General features: G+C 45.6%; 1 protein-coding gene across 2 annotated transcripts in view; it reads left to right on the forward strand.

The window, feature by feature from the left end:
• The window catches only part of HOMER2 (homer scaffold protein 2), a 95,160-nt gene that overhangs the window by 36,860 nt on the left and 35,558 nt on the right, over positions 1 to 22,742 (forward strand). For both annotated transcript variants that reach the window (XM_055326378.1, XM_055326379.1), the window contains exon 2: positions 9,804 to 9,960. In XM_055326378.1, the coding sequence (XP_055182353.1) occupies positions 9,804 to 9,960 (157 nt within the window). The remainder of the gene's footprint in view (positions 1 to 9,803; positions 9,961 to 22,742) is intronic.

Below are 22,742 nucleotides of genomic sequence, written 5' to 3' on the forward strand. Positions count from 1 at the left end.
GTGATTTGATTTACATTTCCCTGATGATGAGTCATGTTGACTATCTGATGTCTTCTTTGGAAGAATGTCAGTTCATTTCTTCTGCCCATTTTAAAATCAGATTCATTTTTGGAGTGTTGAATTTTATGAGTTCTTAATATATTTTGGATTCTAACCCTTTATCAGATATGTGATGTACAAATATCTTCTCCAATTCTGGAGGTTGCCTTTTAGCATTGATAGTTTCCTTTGTTGTGCAGAAAGAAACTTTTAAAATTTTGGTGTAGTACCAATAGTTAATTTTTACTTTCGTTTCCCTTCCCTCAGGGGACAGATCTAGAAAAATATTGCTACAGCTGATGTCAGAGAACTTACTGCCTGTGCTCTTTAGGATTTTTATGGTTTCAGGTCTCTAATTTAGGTCTTTAATCCATTTTCAGTTTATTTTTGTATATGGTAAAAAAGAATGATGGTTCAGTTTCATTCTTTTGCACGTTGCTATCCAGTTTTTCCAGCACCATTTGTGGAGGAGACTGTCTTTTTCCCATTGGATATTCTTTCCTGCTTTGTCAAAGATTAATTGACTATATATAATTGTGGGTTCATTTCTAGGTTCTCTGTTCTATCCGTTGATCTGTGTATCTGTTTTTTTTTAATTTTTTTTAAAGATTTTATTTATTCACAATAGAGAGAGGCAGAGACACAGGCAGAGGGAGAAGCAGGCTCCACGCCAGGAGCTTGATGCGAGACTTGATCCCGGGACCCCAGGATCGTGCCCTGGGCCAAAGGCAGGCGCCAAACCGCTGAGCCACCCAGGGATCCCCTGTGTATCTGTTTTTATGCCAGTACCAGGACTGTTTCGATGACTACAGCTTTGTGAAATAGCTGCAAACCAGGAATTGTGATGCCTCCAGCTCCACTTTTCTTTTTAAATATTGCTTTGACTATTCAGGGTCTTTTGTGGTTCCATACAGATTTTAGGATTGTTTGTCCTAGCTCTGTGAAAAATGCTGTTGATATTTTGATAGAAATTGCATTAAATGTGTAGATGGCTTTGGACAATATAGGTGTTTTAACAAGATTTGTTCTTCTACTCCATGAGCATGGATAGAATGTCTTTCCATTTCTTTGTAATTTCAATTTCTTTCATCAGTGTTATATAGTTTTCAGAGAGCTGGGTTTGTTTTTTAATCAGTTCTTTAACTAGATTCATTTCTGGTGTATCATCATTTTTGTCAATTTTGCATAAAACTGCAAGATTTTATTTATTCATGAGAGACACACACACACACACACAGAGAGAGAGAGAGAGGCAGAGATACAGGCAGAGGGAGAAGCAGGCTCCATGCAGGGAGCCCGACATGGGACTCGATCCCGGGTCCCCAGGATCAGGCCCCGCTAAACCGCTGAGCCACCCAGGCTGCCCACATATGATATATTTTTAAAGTTATGTATATACAGGAAAGTGCATACATAAATTACAAGTGTACACCTCAGTGAGTTTTTCACAAAGTGAACACAACCGAGTAAGCATCACTCAGATGAAGATATTGAATATTACGCCAGAAGTTTCCCTCATGTCTCTTTCAGTTATCACCCTGGTGAGTTTGTTTTATTCTCTCTCTCTCTCTCTCTCTCTCTGTCTCTCTTTTTAAAAGTTAGTATCTTTTATTCATGAGAGACACAGAGAGAAGGGCAGAGACACAGGCAGAGGGAGAAGCAGGCTCCTGCAGGGAGCCCGATATGGGACTGCATCCCAGGACCTGCCCTGAGCTGAAAGCAGACGCTCAACCACTGAGCCACCTAGGCGTCCATTATTTTCTCTCTTGATCCTGCCCTTGGTCTTGTCCTCCCATAACCTGTTTTCTTATTCTGCGTCCTCAGAGAAGCTCCCACCGTACCCCTTGCAAGTCTTTACCCTTCATATCAGATTTGCTTCTCAGAAACCCTGTCTCTTGCCCTCCTCACCGTTGGGATCCCCCCCACTGCTCGGGACCACCACCCCACTTAGAGACTCCTGACCCTTTCCCAGAGCACAGGGGACTGGATCAGATGGCCCCTCTGGGGCAGCCCACAGCTGTGAATCAGTCCTGGAACTTCATCAACCCTGCATCATAGGGGGACCCATGGCAAATGTGTGTGCGGAGAGCTCCTGAGAAACTGTCAAGCCCTCTGGGATATAAGGCAGCGTGCAGCGTCATTAAGAAAGGCCATCAGCATTCATCAGAGTCACTTGTCTCCTTCCATTCTCTGATGTTAGTGTGACCCAAAACAGAGAATCCCGTTAGTGGAGGAGGAGAGTTTGTGACAAATATGACTTATATGAGGTCTCTCGTTTATCAGTTGTGTTAACCTAGGCAGTTTTGGGGCAGGCAGAAGTAACTTTAATAGAATGGGCCTGCTGTGACCCACTTGGCTGTGCTCAGACCAGGCGAGGAGACAGGCTTCTGGCTAAGGACCAGAGGGGCAGGTCCCCCCCCCCGCCCCGCCAGAGTTGCTAATCCCTTGTTGTAATGGGGTATGTGGACCTACTCCCATGCCCCCTGCTGATCAGCAGTACCACCTGCATTGTGCACTTAATTCCTCTGGCTTTTATTTCTAACTGTTCTGTTCCATTAATTTACTTCTTCGCTCAATACCTCCTCGTTTCATGTGCTATAACTCTACAGTTATGTATTTCAGCATCTGACAGGGCTAAATCTTTTTTTTTAATAATAAATTAATTTTTATTGGTGTTCAATTTACCAACATACAGAATAACACCCAGTGCTCATCCCGTCAAGTGTCCCCCTCAGTGCCCGTCACCCATTCACCCCCACCCCCCACCCTCCTCCCCCTCCTCCACCCCTAGTTCATTTCCCAGAGTTAGGAGTCTTCCATGTTTTGTCTCCCTTTCTGATATTTCCCACACATTTCTTCTCCCTTCCCTTATATTCCCTTTCACTATTATTCATAGTCCCCAAATGAATGAGAACATACACTGTTTGTCCTTCTCCGATTGACTTACTTCACTCAGCATAATACCCTCCAGTTCCATCCACGTTGAAGCAAATGGTGGGTATTTGTCGTTTCTAATGGCTGAGGAATATTCCATTGTATACATAAACCACATCTTTATCCATTCATCTTTCGATGGACACCAAGGCTCCTTCCACAGTTTGGCTATTGTGGACATTGCTGCTATAAACATCGGGGTGCAGGTGTCCCGGCATTTCACTGCATCTGAATCTTTGGGGTAAATCCCCAACAGTGCAATTGCTGGGTCATAGGGCAGGTCTATTTTTAACTCTTTGAGGAACCTCCACACAGTTTTCCAGAGTGGCTGCATCAGTTCACATTCCCACCAACAGTGTAAGAGGGTTCCCTTTTCTCTGCATCCTCTCCAACATTTGTGGCTTCCTGCTTTGTTAATTTTCTGACAGGGCTAAATCTGATTGCTCTTCATTTTCAGAATTTTCTTAGTTATCTTCATAGGGTGAGTTTCCCACGTGAGTAATCCTGTCTAGTTCTAAACATATTCTTGTTGATATTATGATAAATGTATGCATTAACATAGGGGTTCTCGACATCTTTATATGGACTTTTCTTATTTAAGAACAGAATGTGTGTTATTTATTAAAGTTTGTTTTTCTGTGCCTTTAGAAATTCTTACCTTAATATTCTTAATATATATCTTGCATACTTAAACAGATTTCTAGAAATGGTGTCTTTTTGGTTGCTGCTGTTAATGGGATCTTTAAAAATCCATTATATCAACTATGAGGTTGTTTGTGTATATAGGAAGGCTGTTGATTTTATTTTATTTTTTTTTAATTTTTTTTTTTTATTTATGATAGTCACACACAGAGAGAGAGAGAGAGGCAGAGACACAGGCAGAGGGAGAAGCAGGCTCCATGCACCGGAAGCCTGACGTGGGATTCGATCCCGGGTCTCCAGGATTGCGCCCTGGGCCAAAGGCAGGCGCTAAACCGCTGCGCCACCCAGGGATCCCTGATTTTATTTTTTGTTAATTTTATAACTAGTCATCTTACTGAATGTAATTATTCATAATTGCTTTTTCAGTTGATTTTCCTGGGTGTTTTAGGTGTGCCATTGTATTATCTTTAAGTAACAACTTTATTATGTTCTATTTATTATATATATTATAATATGTTATATTTATTATATAACATAATAAAGATATTGGTATGAAAGTAGAACCACAATACACTCATAGGTTAGATCCTTTGCATGGAAGAATGTACTAGAAGAACCTTTTACCCATTATCTCCTTTTTTACCCACTCTGTGTCTAGGCTTTGGAGATTTGACCCTGACAGCTGAGGGCCTTATTAACCATCTAAAACAAGGGCTAGGAGCCAGGTGAGCCCATACTGCTGGTCCCTGTGCCAGACACAAGGGCCTGTGTTTTAGGGGCACAGATTAGACATCTCAGGATGCTGTGACTGGACTTGAAGGACAAATAGGAGCTCTTCTGGCCAGCGAAGGGGGAGGACATTTAGGCTCAAGGCAGGGCATGTGCATGGACATTTGGGAATGTAAGTGATTTGGAAGTGCTGGCAGGAAAACAGCAGGGCCCTCTGGTAGGAGCAAGGCCAGGTGGTCAGGGCTGGTGGGCCATTCTAACATACCTGGGGGCTAGAGCCAGGGAAGGCCTTTGCAATGGGTGGGCTGTGCCTTATCATCTATCTAGTTTGAGAGCAAGCATTTCTCTTGGTGCTGTGTGATTGATGTTTGGAGGCTTTCAAGACTCAAGGTAGATAAACTAGTTAGGGCATCCTATGAGACTCTGAAACACTTCTTAAATAGCTCTAAAATAATATCTGGATGGTTTGTGTTCATTCAAGTCAGAAGTAGGAATAATAATTGTGAGGTTTTACAGATTCATATCAGAAAAAGCCTGGAGCTGAGCATTGCAATTGCAAGTGAAGGATTATGATAAATTAAAACATCATTTTTCTTTTTTTTTTTTCTTGCAAAAAGTAGTCATGCCAGTTCTTTGCAGAATTATCTTACACAGAGCCAGGAATCGTTCAGAGCAGGAGTGGTGTCTCTGCTGAGTGGGTTTCATATTCCAAACATACATATGTTGCACAGAGTGTCTAATTATTCTTGGAGACAATTACTGTCAGGTTCCAAAATGTGTTCAATGAGCAGCAATTGGTGTTTATTCAGCTCTAAAAAGACTATGCGAGGGAACAGTAGGTTATATTGTCTGCCTAAAGAAACGTTTTGCCATCCAGAAACATCTGCTTTCTATTTAAAGCACTGGAGAAGGATTGGGAGTATTTTTGAAATACACTCCCTAAGCATCAAACACCAAAGAAAGGAGAATAAAATTGGGTATGAAGGTAGTTTCTGTTCTCTGATACAGACTGGCTTCAGCTTTTCCCTGCTGGGAGGGAAAAGCGGCCTCCTGGGTTGGAAAGTTCTGCTTCTCTTGAATTTTTCTATTTATACTGATTTGCACACTTATAGGAACTGACTTCTGTGTCCTAGTTCTAGCATTTTTGCTTTTTTCAGGTGAGACAAGATGATCTCCCAGAGCTGGGGTCTGCATTTCTGAATTTTGTGGTGAGGTTTGTAGACTTCTCTGATTTTGCCCATCAAGATGTAGGGATCTGTGGTACACAGTAAACTTTCTATGAAGGTCAATGTATCAGTTATCTTTTGCTGGGTAAATTGCCACAAACTTCCCAGCTTAAAACCCTTTCTCTGGGTCAAGAGTCTGGCGTGGCTTAGCTGGGTCCTCTGCTTTTGGGTCTTTTATGAAGTGTCATTAAGGTATAAACGAGGGCTGGGATCTCATCTGAGGTCTCAACTGTGGAAAGATCTGACCTCCAAGTTTCCAAGTGGTTGTTGGAGGAATTTCAGTTCCCCAGGGGGTGTTGAACAGAGGGCCTCAGTTTCCCTCTGGCTGTTGGCTGAAGGCCACTCTCAGTTCCTGCAAATGTGGGTCTCCCAGCATTGCAACATGCCTCACCAAAGCTGTGAAGAGAGTCAAGAGAATCTGCTAGCAAGACAGACATTATAGTTCCGTGGAACTTACTTGCACGATGACATCCTATCACCTTTGCTGTATTCTTTCAGTTAAAAGCAAGTCACAGGTCCCCCCCACCACTACCACCATACTCAAGGGGAGGGGATTATGTAAGGGCATAATTACCGGGAGGTGGGGATCATTGGAAACCACATCAAAAACTGCCTCTTACAGACAGCTATTATTTTAGAAAGAGAGCATAGCATAATGATTAAGAGGGAGGGTGACCATGTCACTTAGAACTGATTTCACGTCAGATCTGCCACTTACTGTGTAAGCCACATCAGGTCCTTGGGCTCTCTGAGCCCCCATTTCCCCACCTGTACACCTCCCCCAAAGGATCATTATGATCCCCAAAGGAGAGGTCACGTGTAAAGCCTGGCAGATGGGAAGTAGTCAGTAAATATTAACTACTGGCTTTTTTTAAATCCCTTTTTCCCCTCTTCTTTAAATACCATTAGATTTTTGAAGTTTAGAAGAATTAATTAGAATTCCCCACTGGCCTCAGATGTGGTTATTCACATGGAAATCTCAGTACTCTGAGTAGTTTCCTGGGCACAGCGCTGCTATCAGACTGGCCCTGCATTGGCCAGGACCAAGGAATGCAGGTCCTTGGTCTCCCATGGTGCTCGTCCTCAGAAGGGGTGGTGGGACTCCCCGCAGCTCCCCTTCCAGGGTTCGGGGCCTCTCTCCACACTGGAGCAGCCACTTGGCCTGCGGAGACCTGACCATGGTACCCCGGGCTGCTGCCACAGAAGGTCCACTGTGTTCTTCCAACATCCTTCATTTCTGGATAGGGCCCCCAGGGCGACTCACCATCACTTGGGTCCATTCCCATAGCGGAGCAGACAGATTAGCAGATGGGGTGTCTTCATGTCTATATGTTCACCTTGACCTGAATCGAGCCACGCAGATGACTCTTGGCTTTTGCTTAGCCCTGGTCAGGAACCTCCACCCTCTCGTCTCCTGGTCCTTCCTGCCATGTCTCCGTTCATTCCACTTTCCTTACTTTCTTTGTCCTGCAGGCCTCAGGGACACAGGGTGCTTGCAGTAGGTCATTGCTTGGCCATACAAGCTTCCCACCCCCCAGTCTCTACCCAGAGTGCTCTCTTCTGCCTCACCATGTACCTCCCCACTCTTTGCACCCCAAAATCATGTTCTTGGCCACAGACATAGTCCCCTTTGGGCTATGGAAGGAAGTTCTGGAGTTATTCAAAGTTAGCTGTGTCTTTCTAGAGGAAAGATGCTGGCTGTAGGGTCACTTCTTCCACCTTTTTTCTAGATCATCTGATCATGTCTACTGTGGGTATCTCCCTGGCTTCTTTGAAGATAAAATCACCTGGAACTCTTGTTAAAAACAGAGCTACCCAGGCCCCTCCCTGGACAGCCAAGTTCCTGGGGGGAGGGGGGCGTTGGGGCCCAGGAACTTGTATTTTTATTGAGTGCCCCAGCTAATTTCTATCAGAGGTTTAGAGAGCACTGGGCTAAGGGCACTAAATCCCAGACCCAGTTCCTCTTCCTCAGTGTGGAGTACATAAGGGAAGGTGTGAAAGCCAGGCCCCTTCCCCAGCGAGGGCTCCTGGCTGATCCATGGGCCCCTGCCCCGCTTGTCCATGCTCTGGGCAAGGGAGGCAGAGAGACTAAGTGCCATGCAATTATTATTATTTTTTTTAATTGAGGCATAATTGGCATGTAACATTGCGTTAGTTTTAGGTACACACCATGATTTGCTATTTGTTTACATTGCAGAATTTCTTTAAAAATCTTTTCCGCAGTTACTGTCCTTTCAATCAGCCTCTCCTCTTGCATATGCAGGAGAATTCCATGTGAGCAAGTGTTTTCCTTTATGGTGTTGTACTTAGATGATTAGCAAAATATGGTGCCTGGGCTGGCAGTGGCACAGCTGGGGGATCCAGATGTCCGACTTCCCCATGTGGACTTGTTGAGGACAGCTTGCAGCCATGTGCACACAGGCTCCCCCTTGGGCTGGCCCCTCTGGACAACAGATGCAGGGAATTACATCCAGGGTGTTCCTGTTGTTTCTACATCCTGTCACCCTGCTGCTGGAAGGGTGTCAATTTAGGATTGGGTGGGTGGGTGAACCTAATCATGGTTCAGGAAAGATAAACGTCCTGGTAATCACATCCCCAGAGGCACTTGTCCTGCCTGGGATCTAGAAGGAAAGTTTCGGGGGAGCAAGGAATGCTTCTGTTGGTTCTTCTGGAAAGCTGGCCTCTTGAATCTGCTGCATTGAGGGAGCACAAATGGCATGCCCTTGGCTTTTATTCTTCTGGAAGAGCAGTCATGAAAAAGTTTCTGCACTTGTCTTGTGGCCACAATTGATGGTTGATGCTGATATTTGTGGCGATACTCAGTATTCTTTGCATGAGGGTCAAATAGTAAATTGCTTTTCTAGGAAGAAGTTTCTCTCCTAAGAAAGCGCTTTCTTTCCAGTAATGAGCCTTTTCTAGGCAGAACAGGCTCAAAGACTGCTCCATCTAGAGACCACAACACTTAAAATTCACCTTCTCCTTTTGATTTTTTTTTTTTTTGTATCCACTTGGTGTTTTTTCGTCACTCCTTTTGATGTCGTAAGGATTTTAAAACTTAATTTGAGTTACTGTTTGGTTTTGTTTTTATCTCCAATAAATGCTTATTAAATCTGTAGCGTTTTGTGAGTAATGGGGCTACTTTTACATCCTGGTGGTTCCATTTCCCTCATGTTATCTTATCTGGAACACTTAAAGGATTTTTGAGCCAGTTTGCCCAAAGACACTCTTTAAAATTAAGTATGTTTCTTAATGAGTTTGTGTTTCATTTTATGTTACTTTATGAAGTAGATACCTTAAAATATGAAATCCAGTGTAATCCATTACAATTTTTTTAACCCATCTTCCTTATTTCTTGACACTTATTGTCACTATCAAAATAATTCCCTGCTTGCCAGGAAGAAACCTGAATAGTGTGCCCATTTGGTTGACGATCACATTAAGAATTGACAGGCATGCAGAACAAAAGAGCAACAACCGTACAGAGGCAAGAATAGCAAAAGAGATGGATTTCCTGAATTAAACTCCTAAACCTCAAAAGGTTTTTATTTTTATTTTATTTTATTTTTTTTAATTCATTCATGATAGTCACGCACAGAGAGAGAGAGAGAGAGGCGCAGAGACACAGGCAGAGGGAGAAGCAGGCTCCATGCACCGGGAGCCCGACATGGGACCCGATCCCGGGTCTCCAGGATCGCGCCCTGGGCCAAAGGCAGGCGCCAAACCGATGCGCCACCCAGGGATCCCTCAAAAGGTTTTTAAGTGGAAACATAAAACTTGAAGGCTCAGTCAATTACGAATGAACACATCATTTGTAAAAGGCTGTGAACTTGAGAAATACTTCCTAGAAATATAATACAAAGTTGCAAATGGATTGCAAAATCCTAAAATTGTGGCAGAGTCCTCCAAAAATAAATGTATCACAAAGTCCCGAGAATGCCCACAGGATGTCAGAACAGGACCAGGACACTGGACAGGAAGCAAGACTGCTGGACAAAGCGGCATTTACAGCAGATCGATTGTTCGGCCAGTTGCCTCCAGCTTGCATGTGTTGGGTTTCTGTAACTCCTGTGCTGGCATCTCTTTGCTCCCTTTTCTTATTTTAATTATCCTCATGCATATGTATCTCTCCCCAGGAGCTATTAAGATCTTTGGGGGCAGCAGGGGGTGCTGGAAATCATAAATGATGCATGAAGTCACGTTCAGTCAGCTCACGTGCCCTCTCTCCTCCTGCAGAGAACAGCCCATCTTCACCACGCGGGCGCACGTCTTCCAGATCGACCCCAGCACCAAAAAGAACTGGGTGCCTGCGAGCAAGCAGGCAGTCACCGTTTCCTACTTCTACGATGTCACCAGGAATAGCTATCGCATCATCAGTGTGGATGGAGCCAAGGTACCACCCCAGGGGCTAATGTTAATATTCCCAGACACTTCCTTCTCGTTAAAAACAGTACAATCCGGGGGCACCTGGGTGGTTCAGTCCATTAAGCATCCAACTCTTGGTTTCGACTCAGGTCATGATCTCATGGGTTGTGGGATCGAGCCCCACATCAGGCTCCAAGCTCAGTGCAGAGTCTACTTCAGATTCTTTTTACCTCTCTCTCCTGCTCACATATACACAAACTCTGTCTCTCTCTCAAATAAATAAGATCTTTTTTTCTTTTTAAAGATTAAAAAAAAAAAGATTTTTATTTATTCATGAGGGACAGAGAGAGAGAGAGAGGGGCAGAGACACAGGCAGAGGGAGAAGCAGGCTCCATGCAGAGAGCCCGACGTGGGACTCGATCCTTGGTCTCCAGGATCAGGCCCTGGGCTGAAGGCGGCACTAAACCGCTGAGCCACCCGGGCTGCCCCAAATAAATGAAATCTTAACAAAAAAGCTGTATAATATGTTTGAAAGTGGAGGGGAAGAGATGCACCCAAATCCTGCCGCCTTAACACAGATGTTACTGTTGTGATCATGATGCTGGTATAATCACACACTCTGCCTTTTTTTTTTTTTTCATTTAAACTTATTGTAAATGGGAAAAAAAAATTTCCCTGTCACCATATTGTCTTTGTAACTAGCATTTTAATGCCTGTGTAGTAGTTCTACCAAGGCCTATAATGTTCTTAATCTCTCCCCTTATGGTCGCATATGTCAGTGGCTTCCGTTTTTTTTTTTTCTTTACTGTATAGATAATGAGCATCTTTATACAACAAATACTCTCATTCATTCATCACATAACTAATTGCTTTCTTTGGGCTATTTCCTTAGGATAGATTCCTGGAAGAAATACTATTGGTCGAGATATTAACTATTTATTCATGGCATATGGTGGATGTGACCAAATTGCTTTCCCAAGAGTCTGTTCTTCCAGCATGCATGAGAATGCCAGCGTATTGCACCCTTACCAGCACTGGCTATTATATCTAATCTGGTTTTGGTGTTAATTATTCCTGGAAGTCAAATTTTTTTAAAAAGATTTTAGAGAATTTCTTGAAATAAAATTTTTTTCAGGTACTTGTATTATTCCACTGTCTTCCTTGATATTTTTGCCACATTGCTATGGGGGTAGAATAAAGAAGGATGTCAACAGAAGTATCACCAAGTTAACAAAAAAAAAGTTAGTTAGACTTGATGCTTTATAATTTCTTTTCTGTCTTTAATCTGTGTTCATCCCGCTGGACAGTTTTACGATTTACATTATATGCTGTCACCAGAAATTCAGCGTATCTGTGGCACCTGACTGGCTCAGTCGGTGGAGCATGCAACTCTTGATCTTGGGATTGTGAGTTCAAGCCCCATTTTGGAGATAGTTTACTTTAGATAGATAAATAAACAAAGTCACTTATGAAAAAATAAAATGAAATTTAGTGTATCTGAAGCTGAATTCCCCTATTTGCCCTCTAAACCACCTCCCCAGTTTTTATTCCCAATCAATCTGGGCTAAAAAAAAAAAAAAAGGAAAGAAAAAGCACAAATTCATCCTTTTTTTTTTTTTTTTTTAGTTGGTCAAATGAGCTTGCTTTTGAAGTGCCTCACAGTTATGCCTAATATTTTGTTTTAAGGCCATAACTTGTCTTGAAAGTCTTTTTTTTATTGAAGTATAATTAACATATAGTAGTGTTATATTAGTTTCAGGTGTTATATTAGTTTCAGTGTTATATTAGTTTCCAACGTCTTGATTCAGCAACTCCATATATTACTCCTGCTTATCACGAGAAGTGTAGCCACCATCTGTCACCAGATATTTTTACAGTATTATTGACAGCATCCCCTATGCTGTGCTTTTCATCCCCATGACTTATTTATTTTACAGCTGGAAGTTTGTACCTCTTAATTGCCCATATATATCTCATCCATTCCTCCTGCCTGCTTCCTGTCTGACAACCATTGGTTTGTCCCGCTTTTTGTTTGTTTTGTTTTTCAGATTCCACATACGAGTGAAATCATATAGTGTTTGTCTTTGTCTGACTTCTTTCACTCAGCATAATACCCTCTAGGTCCATCCATGTTGTCACCAATGGTGAGATCTCATTCTTTCATATGCCTGAGTTATATTCCATTGTGCATATATGCCACATGCTCTTTATCCATCCATCTATGGATGGACACTTGGGTTGCTTCCCATACATACCTTGGCTATTGTAAATAATGCTCAGTAAACATAGGGGTACATATCTTTTTGAATTAGTGTTTCTGTTTTCTTTGGGTAAATACCCTGTAGTGGATTACTGGATTGTATGGTAATTTTATTTTTAATTTTTTGAGGAACTTCCATACTGTTTTCCACAGTGGCTGCACCAATTTACGTTCATACCAACAGTACATGAGGGTCCCCTTTTCTCATATCCTTGCCAACACCTGTTATTTCTTGGCTTTTTTCCCCCAAAGATTGATTGATTGATTAGAGAGAGAGAGAGAGCATTCATGTGTGTGCATGCGAGTGGGGGGGGACAAAGGGAGAGAATCCCAAGCAGACTCTCCACTGAGCTTGGAGCCAGATGCAGGGCTTAATCCCACTACCCTGAGATCATGACCTGAGCTGAAATCAAGAGTGGGACGCTTAATGGACTGAACCACCCACACACCCCTCTTGTCTTTTTAAAGATTTTATTTAAAATCAGAGAGAGAGGGATCCCTGGGTGGCGCAGCGGTTTAGCGCCTGCCTTTGGCCCAGGGCGCCATCCTGGAGATCCGGGATCAAATCCCATGTCGGGCTCACGGTCCATGGAGCCTGCTTCTCCCTCTGCCTGTGTCTCTGCCTCTCTCTCTCTGTGTGTGATTATCATAAATAAATAAAAATTAAATAAATAAAAATGAAAATAGCTATTAAAAAATAAAAATAAAAATAAAAAAATCAGAGAGAGAGGGCAAGGGAGAAGCAGGCTCCCTGTGGAGAGCCTGAAATGGGACTCCATCCCAGGAGCCCAGGATCACACCCTGAGCCAAAGGCAGACCCTCAACCACCCAGGCATCCCTCTCTTGTCTTTTTAATGCTAACCATTCTGACAGGTGTGATGTGCTATCTCACCATGGTTTTAATTTGCATTTTGCCCACTGAGGAGGGATGTTAAGCACCTTTTCACTGACTTGAAGCTCTTAGTAGTCTTGTGACCGGCCTCCCCCTCCTGCCTATAGTCTGTCCCCCCTCCTGGCTCTGCCTGTAGTCCACATCCTGAAGGGTGAGAAGCAGGGGATGGGGGGTTGGGCAGTATAATGGGGCCTGATTGGAGGCTCCCTGCTCCTCTGGAGCCACAGAGCAGAAGGCACAGAGATGCCTCCATCAGAAGGTCCTCTGAGAAAACTATGGGAGCCTGTCGGTGCCTTCTGATCTCCTGACGAGGCTCCTTGTCCTAAGACAAAATTCCCCTTTGCGGCCATGTTCTCTCAGCCTCATAGAAACTGCGGATGAGATTGGCTGGGCCCCGACATCCTCTATGACTTCCACCTAGTTGCCACAACCCTTCCTCCTACTCAAGAAGGGAGCCCCAAAGTTCTCGCTTCACAGTTGAGATCAAGGACAGGCAGTCACCCGACCACATTCACACTGCCAGTAGGCTTGGCAGGCTGGCACTGTGGCTAGTTCCTAGGACACCAGCTTCCTAGCGCTTGGGTTGGAGCAGGCCGTTCCCTGGCTGGTAGAGGAGCGTGTCCTGACATGGTGCCTTGCAGGCAGGGTATCATCTTCTGTGTTCAGATGGCAATAGCTGGTCTGGCAAATATGTCTAAAGGGAGGCAGGGGGGCTGGTTTTCTCCTCTAAACAAGCAGGATAAGACATTGGCAGGATTCTGGTGAGTGCTGAGGAAGTGTGAACATGCCTGGGACTTGGTAGGTAGGCAGCTCATGTTTGCTGAGTGAATATTGGAAAGGTGCCTTTATTATTATTATTGTTACTGTTGTTTTTCTTCTGGGAGATGTGGTGATACCACAGGTATCTCTGGGCTTCGGACTGTGCCTCTTCCAGAATGTTCTGACAGGGGTGGTGAATCAAACTGACCTGCTTCCTCTTATCTGTAGATGCTATCAGTTCATCTGCCCTCAAGCTGGGTTTGCACGTTTGTGAGTTCAGTTATTTAAGGTTATATTGGGCTTAAATACAGATAAAATGACTTTCTTTCTTTCTTTCTTTCTTTCTTTTCTTTCTTTCTTTCTTCTTTCTTTCTTTCTTTCTTTCTTTCTTTCTTTCTTTCTTTCTTTTCTTTCTTTCTTTCAGATTTATTCATTTATGATAGACACAGAGAGGCAGAGACACAGGCAGAGGGAGAAGCAGGCTCCATGCCGGGAGCCCGATGCAGGACTCGATCCCGGGACTCCAGGATCGCGCCCTGGGCCAAAGCCAGGCGCCGAACCGCTGAGCCACCCAGGGATCCCCGATAAAATGACTTTCTTTGAGAAAGTGCTTTATTCCTATTAGCTGGACTTTTAATAATTTGTCATAGTGTCAGCCACTGTATCACGCCACTCTGCATAAAGGCTGCGACAGTGTGGCAGGGTGTGAGCCAAGCAAGCCAGCTACGAGAGGTCAGATGGGTATGGGGTGGGGGTTGCTTACCCCCTCACCACAGAATAGAACCAATTCACAGTCAGTGTGTGGGGGACCCATTGAGTTATGGACTCACAGAGTGGGAACCTAGCAGTGAGGCACCCTGGAATTCAGAATTGGAGCCAAGGATCTTGTGCATCCCTCCTGGTATTCCTGAAACCTGCCCAGGATTCCCATTTTACTGTGGCGGCATAGGAGCTGTGACAGGTCCTAGCTGTACAAAAGGAGGTGCCCTGGGGGGAGCAGGAGGGCCAGCGTGGTGGAGACATAGGAACTTTAGTCATTGAATCACCGGGACTGGCACTCAGGGCAGGGATGGGAGGGCAGATTTCCCGCCAGGAGAGCTGTAGCACGGGACACCAGATAGTGGTCATCACATTGTTTTAAACCTTTGTTCCCAAATGTGGATCTGAACTGAGGTGGCCAATGGTCACTATGTCTTGGCACATGGGTTGCAACTCTGACCTTGGGCAGGTCCAGAGCCTGGATCCTGCCCCTCTCTGTTGGCCTGGCCAAGTCAAGTGCATGACCTTGAATGTCGTCTTAATGCTGCTCAGCCAGCTATCCCTCCTGGGGCAGGAGGCCGTCATGGGCCGAGATGGGAAGCCCTGCTCTGCCCCTCCCAGATGAAGGAGTAGATAGGCTTCATGATAAGTTGTTGGTATAGAAGGGATTTGGAGGTCACTGTGAGGAGAGGCCATAGCAGACTGAGCCGCTGAGTCAACTGCAGGCAGTCCACAGCACACAGGCTCCCCATAAAGGGAGAGGCACAGCCAGCAGCTCCGGCAGCTGTCGTCCCACACCAGGGCCCAGCAAGTTCCTAGGCCCTGTCCAAGCATTTGTCATGCTGTACTTGGGTAAAGAGGCAGAAGGCCTGTCCTTCCCCTAAGAGCAGTTGGCGCTGTTCATCACAGGAGAAACCTGTGCCCAGACCTGTTCTTCTTTCTTCTGAAACACTAGGCATTTTCTTCTTCCCCAGGAAAAGACTTCATGTCTCAGCCCCACCTACAACTAAAGGCAGGGCTGGGCGGGAATCCTGTGGTCATTGTCTCAGCATTGCTTGAACTTCAGGGGGGCTATGTGGATCCTTTTCTGTGCATGGGGCACCAGGGCACTGCCCTCTCTGAGGGCTGGGGACTGGGCCCAGCTCACCTTTGGAGTTCCAGCAGCAAGCCAGACGGGGCTGCAGCACAGAAGCAGGTGACATAGTCAGTGGGTGACAAGGCCAGACCTGGCCACATCCTCTCCAGCCCTGTGGCAGGTGCGCTGTGTCCACAGAACAGCAGGCGTGGGTGGGGTCAGTGTCAGGAGGGAACCAGGACCGAAACCTCAGACTAATCCCACCCTGCCGTATGTGGACAGGTGAGAGCCATGTGAGGGCATCTCCCAGCTTCCTAGAGCACCTACCTAAGCCATTCTATCGCCACCAGCTAAACGCCAGCAGTCGGATGATTTGTGGTGAGTCTTTGGGCAGAACAGCCAACTCTACCATATATGAACACTCCCTTCCTTGAGCATTTATTAACTGAGCTGCCAGGGCACTTGGTTTCATTGTGCGATTGGCACTCTTTACAGACCCAGCTCAGACCCACCTCTTTGGGTGGTAGCGCCTTGCCTGTGGGCACGACTTGTTGGGAGCAGGTGTTTCTCCCTGGTGCTCTGGAAGGCTCTGCCGCCCTTGGGTCTGTTATTTATAGGATCACAGATTTATAGGATCTTCCCTCTTTGTGGGAAGAACCCTCCGAGGTCATCCATTCTACAAATACTTAGCAGCCCCTGGTGTAGCCAGGACCGCCTGATCGTGACTGTTTGGGGGATGCAAGCATTTCAAACCCTGACTGGGTGTTTTCTTCTGGGAATGTGAAATTGCTCTTAAGAGCGCAGCCGGGTCCCCTCTTCCCGTCATTATGGTTTCTTCTTTTGGATCAAATAGAGCACCTTATGTTAAGGGAACCAGCATATGGAAGGGTCTCGGCGCACAGTAGGTTTTCAATGGATGTTTGGTTTCTTTTCTTCCCTGGTTATGGTTTAAAAGAAAAGGGGGGGGGAAAAGAAGCATCTATTGCTACTCTAGAAGTAGGCAGCATGTCTGTCAACTGCTGTCACTCAATCCCAGCCTCTTGTAGAAAACGTTTAGATCCTTCCAACTTCCATCTCCTGGGATCTGGGAATGGCTTTCCGTAGAGAGAAACCAGGGCTGTCTCCCATTTTGTGTGCCACGCAGTGCCCTCTGGAGTCCAGAGCAAGGCTGGAGACTGGAGGGGCCAAGCTGTCGCTTCTTCTAAGTAACTCTTGCTGATTGTGTGCATTTTCTGAGAACTTGGTCCCAGCCATCCACAGGAGCTGGGGCTTTTACTAGGGAGGCTTTTTCATTTTTTTCTATGCAAGTGGCAGAAATAGGTCACAAAAGAGGAAAGGGGTGTGTATAGGAGACAGGCGTTCCCGTTGCAGCCTATTCCCCAGGATGCATTATGTGAAGCATCCTTCTGGGCTTCTGGCCTTCAGCTCCCCCTAGACTCGCCATCGCCGCCCCCCTCCCATGGAGGCACTGCTGACTCATCTGCAACATTTACCACCTACAGAGCACCCTCCATCTCATCACCCAGGACCTCATTAGTCTTGTTCTGTCTGGATTGTCCTCACTGCCCCCTGCACTCCTTCCCCTGCTCTTCCTTGGTGCTGCCTCTCCTCTTGTTCCTCTGTTACCTCCTGCTGGGAACACCCTCTGCTCCTGCCACCCCATAGTCTGCTAAGCCCTCCATGTCCCTTGGGGCCAGAACCTATAGGCCCAGCCCAGCCCCCTCCTCTGTCCCCAACAAATTTTCCAGTGTCCCTGAGTGCAGGGCTCCCCACTTTGTATTTTCAGAAACCTCTGCTCACAGAGATTAGCCTCCCTGACAACTTTGTCATACTTACTACCAACTGTCTGTTACATTTAATGTCTGGTAGTAAAGTGAACATTCCTGTACCTGCCCGCCCGGTTGAGGAATCTCCTTCAGAAGTCCCTTAATGGGCCTGTCTCTAATTATATGCCCCTCAAAAGGTTACCACTCTCTTGAAGTTTGTATTAAGTGATCCTTTCATTTTCTTTATGGTTTTGCCATCTGAGTGTATCCCTAAACCAGAGGTTGGCAAAATTTTTCTCTAAAGGGCCTTATGGTAATTTTTTTTAATGAACTACACAGTCCTTGTTGAGCTATTCAGCATTTCTCTTCAGGCAAGAAAACAGCTGTAGACTAATATATAAATGAATGGATGTGTCTGTGTGCAATAAAACTTTATTTACAAAAACAGATAAGGCCATAGGCTGGATTTGGTTTGTGGGCTATAGTTTGTTGACTCTGGCCCTAAATAATACATGATTTAGTTTTGCCTATATCGAACCTTATATAAATACAATCCCACTGGTGACCCATACTGTGTATCTCCTTTTGTGACTTCCTTTTTAATTTTTTTGCTTAATGTTGGATTCTCCCCTAGTTTTATTCAGGAATAATTGATACATATCACTGTACAAGCTTATGGCATACAGCATGATGGTTTGATTTATATACATTGTGAAATGAATTCCACAGTAGGTTCAGCTAACATCCATCATCTCCTATGGATTCCATGAAGAGAAAACAAGTTTTTCCTTGTGATGAGAACTCTTAGGATCTACTCTCTTGACTTTCCTGTGTAGCGCACGGCAGTGTTAGCTGTAGCCCTCGTGTTATATATTCCATCCTCAGTATTTATCTGTCTTACAGCAAGAAGTTTGTACCTTGGGCCACCTGCCAGCATTGTGTTTAGGATTCATCCCTCTTGGGCAGCCTTGGGTGGCTCAGCGGTTTAGTGTGGCCTACAGCCCAGGGAGTGATCCTGGAGAACCGGGATCGAGTCCCACGTCAGGCTCCCTGCATGGAGCTTGCTTTTCCCTCTGCCTTTGTCTCTGCGCCTGCCTCTCTCTCTCTCTCTCTCTCTCTCTCTCTCTCTCTCTCTCTCTCTCTCCCCCTCTCTGTGTATTCTCATGAATAAATAAATAAAATCTTTAAAAAAAAAAAAAGGATTCATCCCTCTTGATGCCTATAGCCTTGGTTCATTTTCACTGTGGGATAGTATTTTGTTAGATGAATAGACCAGTATATACATTCTGCTGGTGGTGGACATTTGTGTTTGCAAACACTGCCACTGAAAACATTCTTGTTTATTTCTCCTGATACACCTGTGCAAAGATTTCTCTCATGTGTGTAACTTAGTGGTGGATTTGCTGGGTTGACAGGGAATGTGCATTTCTTACTTTATCAGGGAAAGCCACACTGTTTTTCAAAACAACTTTACCAATCTCTGAGGGCTCCCCTTGTCCCGTATCCTTGCCCCAACCGGTATCACCAGACCTATTATGAGTTTGGTGAGTATATAATGCTGATGGCAGTGCACTTTCCATATTGCCAGTGAAATTGAGGTGGAACTTATGTCCATCAGGCTCCTGAGAGAGGGCTCCATTCATCGGCCCAGTGCTGAGCCCCTCTTGGGTGCCATGTCCTCTGCACACCCCAGGAGGTCTCTCCTACCCCACAGCTGCACCAGGCACTCCCACTGCAGACCCGAGCACACAGAACTTTTCATGGATATCCACCTTCTTTCACTCCCTCACACAGGCTGAGGAGCATGAAAGACTCTCACGAGAAACAGAAGTACAAGAGCAGGTAGCCAGAAATGATCTGGGCGCCTGAGAGGAACACACCCGGAAGGAGCTTGCCCTTGGAAGCCTCTGTCTGCCCAGGAGACTGGTCAGCACAGGATGAGCTTCCCATATTAGTGGGAAGTGCAGGATGGGGGCTTTGGGATTGGTCATGTTTGACAGCTTGATTGCTCTCACTGTCAGTCTTGCTGCTTCTGAGAAGGTCAGTGCCCTGGATATCCTGGGAGAATAGCCAGCTGCTTATCTCTCTCATAGAATTGGGCTTACCAGTATGGCCTAGAAATGGTTTAGACCCGCCATCTCTGGTGAATTTTAGCAACATAATAGGTAACATAGAAGTGAATGATGGCTTTCCTTCCCCTATCTTCCTCTGTTCTGAATTCAGAAAGTTCTGGAAGTCCCAGAGCCTTGGGTAAGCTGTCAGGAGACAGCTGGGACATTGCACAGTACAGGGAACCAGCCTGATTGCAAGAGCGGCACATTGAGGGGAGAGGGCTTCCCTCTTTCTTCCTCCCGGCTGACTCCCAGCTTGGGGGATGCTCTAGGCCATGTTTGTTAAATGCCAGATACCTTGATGCTGGTGACAGAGTGAGGGTCACTGTGCTGAACCAGAAGCAGGGCAGTCCTGTGGCAGAGCAGGCCTGTCAGTAGGGAATGAGGGGACATTACCTCCCACTGTAATGTCCTGATGGAGAGTTCCTGGAGGAGCAGAAATTTGTGCTGTAAGAGTGAATGGACCTTCTGTTTGTCCTTGTCTGTGGTGGTGAGTGCCCAGTGCAGGTGGGTGGGTAAGAGGAACACCTGAGGTGGGGGTGAGGAAGGGACCCAGGGGACGGGGGTGGTTTAATTTGGGGCAGGTGAATGGAGAGAATAAGGTGGGGGGGGCAGTTTCAGGAACTAAATTATAGGCTGGGTGTTCTGATACCTCCCCACTGACATACTTGAGCATGGGCAACAGAAGGGGAGGGATGAACTGGGCAGTTGGTTAGAGGTCTGGGATCTTTGCTCCAGGTGGGTACTGGGGGATCTGAGGAATATCTGCAGCTGATTGGAGCCAGCCCCTGGAAGTCATGCTAATAAGCCAGATTGGTACCTCAAAGTAGTTTTGCTTCTTGGTATAAACAGCAACCCATGAAAGGTTGCATGCTTCCCACAGCAGAAAGTGTCACCTGAGACATGTAGTACATTACATCTCTTGGAACATTCCCAGAGTCAGCACTTCCGCTTTTGAGTAAATTATCTACATGCCGGCAGGCAGTGGTCCTTCTGGTGGCCAAGCACAGAACCCAGGTGATGACAATTGAAAGGCATTGGAGAGGGGTGCCTGGGTGGCTTAGTGGGTGAAACATCTGCACTGGGCTCAGGTCATGATCTCGGGGTTCTTGAGATTGAGCTTAGCAGGGAGTCTACTTCTCCCTCTGCCCCTTCCCCTGCTCATGCTGTTTCCCTCTCTCAAATAAATAAAATAGAAAGAGAAAAAGGGAAGGAAGGAGAAGGAAAGAAGAAAGGGAAGGAAGGAAAGAAAGACTGGCATGCATGCATCAGAAAACCATAGAAACACCATGGACATGAGGGACTGAAATTCCAGAGACAAGGACCACTCAGAGATGACAGTGACAGTGGGATTTGGCAGCTCTTTTCTGTGTTGGGTCTGGCTGCCAGCCAGGGCTGCTGGGGGAAGAAGGAAGCTGCTGAGCAGGCAGCCGTGCCCATGGCCAGAGGGGCAGCCCTGGAGGCTGGGGGACCTTCAGACCACACCTGGACTCTCCACAGACAGTGGCTGACTTGCAGGTGCATGCCCGTCTGAAGAGGTAGACTGGATGCTTCTGTAAGATTGAGTAAAATTTCCCTCCTATTTGCAGTGCTTAGAAAGCAAAGACCTGCCAAAGGGTCTGGTAAGAACAGCAAAGGCACGAAAATGCCAGAGGGCACAGGGAATTGATGCTGGGCATCCATGTGCCACCCTCTCGGGGGGGGAGGGGCACTCGCTGATGTGAAGAGGAGTTGGAAGCTGAAACGCCGTGCTTGGCCCCTGGGAAGAGACAGACCAGCAGAGATTTTGGAGCTCGAGTGACAGAATTGGGGATGAATGGCCCCAGACACATGGCCAGTTTCTCCTTCAGGGCTTGCCAAATTTGAAGGTTAAAATTTGGAAAGCTATGGGGGTGCACCTGGGTGGCTCAGTGATTGAGTGTCTGCCTTCAGCTCAGGGAGTGATCCTGAGGTCCTGGGATTGAGTCCCACATCAGGCTCCCTGCAGGGAGCCTGCTTCTCCCTCTGCCTATGTCTCTGCCTCTCTCTGTGTCTCTCATGAATAAATAAATAAAATCTTATAAAAAAAATTTGGAAAGCTACAGAGCAAAGCTGAGGAACTCTGATAAATAGAACTGACTCTCCTAAAGTCTTTTGGGGAAGAGGACATAAAGACCTGTCAGGCTCGCAGTTGAAAGCCCTAGAAAACAGTGTGAAGCAGAGGTGAGGTGAGCCATACCAGCTCTGACACTGGGCCCTGACCCAGCTCCATCCTTGAATGCACTAGGGATTTCCTGAATTCCCTACCTGCCCAAAGGACAAAGGAGAAAAGTTTCTTCTGTAGGTAGTAATATCATATGGAACCCTCACAAGTTCTTTCATACCCATTTGCCACCATACAGTGAAAAATGACTAGACACCCAGAAAGACAAAACCAAATGCCTAGAGTCATGAGAAGCAAAACCCAGAAGGGGAGAAGCAGATTCCAGCATAATCCAGACATTAGGGTCAGCATCAAGGATTTTTAAAGAGCTATGATTAATATATCCAAGTAAATAGAGAGGAAAATGGACAAAGTAGATGACAAGAAGGAGGATAGCTCCCAAAGGCTTAGAATTTTTTTAAAGAATCAAATGGACGGGATCCCTGGGTGGCGCAGTGGTTTAGCGCCTGTCTTTGGCCCAGGGTGCGATCCTGGAGACCCGGGATCGAATCCCACATCGGGCTCCCGGTGCATGGAGCCTGCTTCTCCCTCTGCCTGTGTCTCTGCCTCTCTCTCTCTCTGTGTGTGACTATCATAAATAAATAAAAATTAAAAAAAAGCAAATGGACATTCTAGAACTAAATATATATATACATTAATATAATATATAATATATAATACTATATATAATATAAATATATAATATATTAATATAATTCTATTAATAAATTATAATATATGTATATATACACACAAAGTCTAAAATTAAGAGTTCAGGGGCACCTGGGTGGCTCAGTCAGTAAAGCATCTATCTGCCTTTGGCTCAGGTCATGATCCTGAGGTCCTGGGATCAAGTCCTGCATTGGGCTCCCTGTTCAGCGGGGAGCCTGCTTCTCCTTCTCCCTCTACTGCTCTCCCCACTCATGCGTGCTTTCTCTCTCTCTCTGTCTCAAATACATAAATAAAATCTAAAAAAAAAAAAAAGTCAATGACTAGGTTTAGCAGC

The sequence above is a fragment of the Nyctereutes procyonoides genome, unplaced genomic scaffold (assembly GCF_905146905.1).
Source record: "Nyctereutes procyonoides isolate TBG_1078 unplaced genomic scaffold, NYPRO_anot_genome, whole genome shotgun sequence".
Lineage (NCBI taxonomy): Eukaryota > Metazoa > Chordata > Mammalia > Carnivora > Canidae > Nyctereutes > Nyctereutes procyonoides.